This window comes from Myotis brandtii, unplaced genomic scaffold (genome assembly GCF_000412655.1).
Source record: "Myotis brandtii unplaced genomic scaffold, ASM41265v1 scaffold1763, whole genome shotgun sequence".
NCBI classification, from domain to species: domain Eukaryota; kingdom Metazoa; phylum Chordata; class Mammalia; order Chiroptera; family Vespertilionidae; genus Myotis; species Myotis brandtii.
Window position 1 is genome coordinate 302,638 of NW_005356530.1, and position 5,931 is coordinate 308,568.

Consider the following 5,931-nt stretch of genomic DNA (forward strand, 5'->3'; position numbering starts at 1 on the left):
CCTCCTCCCTCAGACCCAGGAGTCCAGGCCCCCAGCCCCTCCTCCCTCAGACCCAGGAGTCCAGACCCCCAGCCCCTCCTCCCTCAGACCCAGGAGTCCAGACCCCCAGCCCCTCCTCCCTCAGACCCAGGAGTCCAGACCCCCAGCCCCTCCTCCCTCAGACCCAGGAGTCCAGACCCCCAGCCCCTCCTCCCTCAGACCCAGGAGTCCAGACCCCCAGCCCCTCCTCCCTCAGACCCAGGAGTCCAGACCCCCAGCCCCTCCTCCCTCAGACCCAGGAGTCCAGGCCCCCAGCCCCTCCTCCCTCAGACCCAGGAGCCCAGGACCCAACCTCAGACACCATCAGACCTGGTGTCTGACCTCTAGTCCCCAGCCTGTCTCTCCCCTGTTCCCAGTTTGTTGATGACTTTTCTTTTCCTTTTAGTATTATTATTTTTTATTTTTACCAGCAATACATTGTTTACTTTTCTGCTCCTAGTCGTCCATACTTTTCGGGAAGTGAAACCATTCACTTATCTCTGGGCCTTGCCTTATCCGTGCAGCTGGAGGGCAGGTGTCCAGCCCAGCTCCTGGGTCCCTGGAGCCCCGCCTCTGCCCCTCCCCTCCCCACACCCAGAAAAGGCAGCTGGCCCTGGGGTGACCTTTGTCAGGGCTGAGCCTGGGGGAGGAGTCGCCCGCAGTCCCTCCCCCCGGGCTGTGCCTCTGTGGGGGCTGCCCCCCAGCCCCACAGTCTCACCTGGGCCTGGAGGGGAGGCTGGGCTCTGACTCTCTCCTGGGCTCCCCCCAGGGCCTGTGCGTCTGGACCGGAGCCAAGGCAGCCGGTGAGTGATCCTTGCTGAGTCCACCACCCACCCAGAGAGGTAGCACCTCAAGTCTCCTGTGTGAGCTTTGGGGGTTAGGGGGGTCTCCATGGAGGGCGCCAGGATCCCTGGCAGGTGCTGATGGGAGGGGTCTATCTGGCCTCCGGAGGGGATTAGGGACCCAGTTTGCTTCCCTATTTGCAGCACCCAACGCCACCGTCAGGAACCTGAACGTGTGGAATCAGACCAGCAGCTCCATCACCCTGGGCTGGGAGCCCCCGGAAGACCCGAGCCTGCAGAACCACACCTACACCTACTGGGTCAGGTGCAGCGGAGACGGTTGCAAAGATGAGCCCCAAAACACGACAGACGTCACTTACACGGCGGAGGGACTCGAACCCGCGTCCCGCTATGAGTTTTCCGTGTGGGTGGAAGAAGGTGGAGCCAACAGCTCCAAGGTGACCCTCAATGCCAGCACAGGTGAGAGCAGCCGCTGCTTAATCTGTTGTGGTTGGTTGTTTGTGTGTGTGTGTGTGTGTGTTGTTTTTTTAAAAATATATTTTATTGATTTTTTACAGAGAGGAAGGGAGAGGGATAGAGAGTTAGAAACATTGATGAGAGAGAAACATCGATCAGCTGCCTCCTGCACACTCCCCACTGGGGATGTGCCCGCAACCAAGGTACATGCCCTTGACCAGAATCGAACCTGGGACCCTTGAGTCCGCAGCCTGACGCTCTATCCACTGAGCCAAACCGGTTAGGGCTGTGTGTGTGTTTTTAATAAAACTTCTTTTAAAAAATTATTTATACATTTTTTAAACCTCATCTGAGGATATTTTTCCATGGATTTTTATTTTTTTTAAATATATTTCTTTATGGATTTCAGAGAGGACAGGAGAGGGAGAGAGAGATAGAAACATCAATGGTGAGAGAGAATCATGGATCGGTTGCCTCCTGCACACCCCCCTACTGGGGATGGAGCCCGAAACCCAGCATATGCCCTTGACTGGATTCGAATCCACGACCCTTCAGTCCACAGGTCGATGATGGCTGATGCTCTATCCACTGAGCCAAGCCGGCTAGGGCTCATTTGTTTGTTTATCCTCACCCCAGGATATGTTCATTTTTATTTTTTTTAAATATGTTTTTATTGATTTTATAGAGGAGGAGAAAGGGGGAGAGAGACAGAAGCGTCAATGATGAGAGAGAAGCATTCATTGGCTGCCTCCTGCCTGCCCCACACCTGGGATGGAGGCCGAAACCCCGGCATGTGCCCCGACCGGGAATGGAACCGTGACCTCCTGGTTCATAGGTGGACGCTCAACCACTGAGCCACGCTGGCCGGGCACGGCTGCCATTTTGGACTTGAGGGTCCAGCCACCGCCCCAGGCTTCCTGGGCCCAGCGGGGAAGGAAGGCCTGGACATGTGGCCCCAGAGTCCACAGCTGATTCCCTCTCCTGTCCCCTCCTCAGCCCCCAACCCCGTCAGCAAACTGACCGTGGAGAGTTGGACCAACATCTCCATCACCCTGCGCTGGGAGTCCCCAGACCCCCAAAGCTACACCTACTGGGTCCAGTGCACCAAAGACGATGGCAAGAACGAGACCTGGAACACGACAGACGTCACGTACACGGTGCAGGGACTCACGCCGGCGACCTCCTACCTGTTCTCCCTGTGGGCGGAGAAGCACGGAGTCCCCAGTTCCGTGCAGACCCAGGAGGGCTCCACAGGTCAGCCGCACCCCGCCCGATGGCTGGGTTTCCCCTGGGGGTGGGAGGAGGTGGCTGGGATCCGGTGGGAGCAGGGCCAGCCCAGGGCAGCCGGCAGGTCATTGGGCCTCCGTGGGCTGGACCTCCAGCCGGGCCCCAGGAGAGCCGGCCACAGCCCAGGGTTGTCCCTGGGCCCTCCTGCCTCTGAGTTAGGGCTGGGGAGCTTTCTAGACCACCATGCTAGTGCGGGGGCCAGGAGGGGCTCTGTTTAGCACCCAGGGCGGGGCGGGGGCTACACTGGGAACTGGGAGGGTCAGCGATGACCGGCTTCCCTGCAGACACTGAGCCTTCCTCCTGCCGTCTCAGCCCCCAACCCCGTCAGGGACCTGACCGTGGAGAGTTGGACCAACATCTCCATCACCCTGCGCTGGGAGGCCCCAGACCCCGAGGGTCAGCATGACCGGCTCCCCTGCGGACACTGAGCCTTCCTCCTGCCCTCTCAGCCCCCAACCCCGTCAGGGACCTGACCGTGGAGAGTCAGACCACCAGCTCCATCAGCCTGCGCTGGGGGCCTCCCCACGGCCCCGAACGGAACTACACCTACTGGGTCGAGTGGACGGGTGGCCGTGGCCAAACTGGGACCCAGAGCACAACAGACACCAGTGTCACAGTGGACGGACTGGAACCTGGGTCCGCCTACGAGCTCGCCGTGTGGGTGGAGAACGGAAACATCAGCAGCTCCCGGACCCCTCTCAGCGCAGCCACAGGTGACGGGGGGGCCATTGGTTTTGTCATCATTATCCTGTTTTTGTTTTTTAAATATATTTTTATTGATTTCAGAGAGGAAGGGAGAGGGAGCGGGAGAGAGAGGAACACCATGATGAGAGAGAATCATGGATCTGCTGCACGCCCCCTACTGGGGATGGAGCCTGCAGCTCAGCGTGAGCCCTGATGGGGAATCGAACCCGTGACCTCCTGGTTCATAGGTCTTCGCTCAACCGCTGAGCCACGCTGCCCGGCCTTGTGGGGTTTTTTGGGTATTTTTTTATGGGAGGTGATAGGTGGAGGTGGTGGGTCATCAGGAGAAGGCGACGGGAGTCTCTAGCCCCGCGTCTCTCTGGGTCACGTTGAGCAGGAGATGAAGAAAGAACATCCATGGGGCCCTAGCCGGTTTGCCTCAATGGATAGAGCGTTGGCCTGGGGACTGAGGGGTCCCAGGTTCGATTCCGGCCCAGGGCACATACCCTGGTTGCAGGATCCATCCCCAGTGGGGGGTGTGCAGGAGACAGCCGATCAATGATTCTGTCTCATCATTGATGTTTCTATCTCTCTTTCCCTCTTCCTCCCTCTCTGAAATCAATAAAAACATATTTTTTTAGAAAAAGTCCCATTCCTGGTCCTGAGTCCCGACACCACGATAGAAGACACCTTATGTTTGCCCATGTTACTGTCTCAGGCCAGCCCAGAGCATAGTCCAGCTCAGGAATCAAAGTCCCCGTCACTGTCACGTTCAGTGTTCATGCTCCTGCTCCTCCACCCACCTCCTTTACAATGTCCAGTGTGACCTCGGGGGGACCCGTGGGGAGCTCAGGAGAGACCTGCCCGTGCAGGCCACACAGGGGGGAGCAGCTGTGTCCGGCAGGTCATGTCACTGCACTGGTGACTTTGCTGCTGGTACCATTTCCCAGTCTGGCCCAGGGCTTCAGGGGTGCTGGTTATGCCCTGGCCAAGGTGGGGCTCCTGTCACCCGCAGAGGATGGGCTTCCCACAGCCATGTGATCTTGAGCAAAGTTAGTTACCTCGTCTCTCCAGACCCCAGTGCCTCATCTAATTTTATGGTTGGGGGGGTCACAACATGAGGAGCTGTATTTAAAGGGCCAGAAGGTTGAGAACCACTGGTCTTGAGGATGGAAGCTCAGGCCACCAGCTCCACCCCCTCCCCTGCTCCCGCTCTCCACTGCCCGTGTGGTGGCCACTCGTCACGCGTGGCTGTTTACACGTGAGCTCGCTCCAACGGCAAAGCCAGTTCCTCATTTCACGGGCCCGAGAGCTCAGGCCAGGGGCCCCCTCCTTCTCCCGCTGGCCCAGAGCCTGCTGTGTGGGGCCTCGGGAGAGCACTACCCTCCTCCCTGCAGAAATGTGAGTGGGGTGCTCCGGTCCAGAGCCTGGCTCCCCAGAGCGTGGTCCGTGGGGGGCCCCCAGCGACCCCGGAGGACTGCCTGGAGGGGCAGCGTCTCCGTCTGGTCTGGACCCACCGAGTCAGGACCTGCGTGTGAACGAGATCCCAGGGTCCCGTGTGCACATCACCCCCGTGCAGACCCCTCCCCTCCATCTCCTGGGACCCCTGGTGGAGGCAGGACCGGGAACTGTGAGGGTTAGAAATGCCACCGGTCCCGGCCTGAGTGGCTCCGTGGTTGAGCGTTGACCTATGAACCTGGAGGTCACGGTTCAATTCCAGGTTAGGGCACATGAAAGAGTTGGGGCCTCGATCCCCAGTGGGGGGCGTGCAGGAGGCAGCCGATCAGTGACTCTCTCTCATCGTTGATGTTTCCCTCTCTCTCTTCCTCTCCCTTCCTCTCTGAAATCAATACAAATATTTTTTAAAAGTGCCCAGCTTGTGTCCCCGCTGATCGGCTCCCTGTGGACACTGATCCTTCTCCCTCATGTCTCAGCCCCCAACCACGTTAGGAGCCTGAGCAGCACGAAGCAGACAACCGGCTCCATCACCCTGAGCTGGGAGGCGCCCGAAGACGATGACCCCGACCGTCGGAACTACACCTACTGGGTTGAGTACACTGGCGGCAGTAGCGAAACTAAAAAGCAAAGCGCGGCTGACACCCATGCCACGGTGGAGGGACTCGAACCCGGGACCCTGTACATGTTCTCGGTGTGGGCGGAAAAGAACGCCGTGCCTGGCTCCAGGCAGAACCTCAGCGTCTCCACAGGTGAGACCCCCCCCCCCGCTCCCCGTGTCCGCTCTGCTTTGGGGAGAGGCCGGAAACGGCCGAAATGGCACCTTCTCTGGGCCCCACGCTCTGGCTTCAGCCTCAGTGAGCCGGACCCACCCACCGAGGAGAGATGTGGCTGTATCTGGGGACTGACCGGGCCAGGAGGGTGACACTGCGCATAGTTTATTGATTTACAGAGAGATGGGAATGGAGAGGGCGCGCGCGCGCGAGAGAGAGAGAGAGAGAGAGAGAGAGAGAGAAACGATGTGAGAGGGAAACATCAATCTGCTGCCTCCTACATGCTTCCTACCTGGGAATGAGCCTGCAACCCAGGTGTGTGCCCTGACCAGGAATTGAACTGTGACCTCCTGGCACGTGGGAAAACGCCCTACCAACTGTGCCACACCTGCCAGAGCAGGAAGTGTTTCTTTTTTATATTTCTTGATTTTATTTAAAAACATTTTTTATTTTTT

General features: G+C 58.7%; 1 protein-coding gene across 1 annotated transcript in view; it reads left to right on the forward strand.

Moving 5' to 3' along the window:
- PTPRH (protein tyrosine phosphatase, receptor type, H) overlaps nucleotides 1-5,931 on the forward strand; it is a 21,752-nt gene that overhangs the window by 1,656 nt on the left and 14,165 nt on the right. Inside the window, exons 3-7 of the mRNA XM_014537333.1 lie at nucleotides 642-821; nucleotides 1,005-1,280; nucleotides 2,274-2,531; nucleotides 3,014-3,277; nucleotides 5,183-5,455. Coding sequence (XP_014392819.1) covers nucleotides 642-821; nucleotides 1,005-1,280; nucleotides 2,274-2,531; nucleotides 3,014-3,277; nucleotides 5,183-5,455 — 1,251 coding nt within the window. The remainder of the gene's footprint in view (nucleotides 1-641; nucleotides 822-1,004; nucleotides 1,281-2,273; nucleotides 2,532-3,013; nucleotides 3,278-5,182; nucleotides 5,456-5,931) is intronic.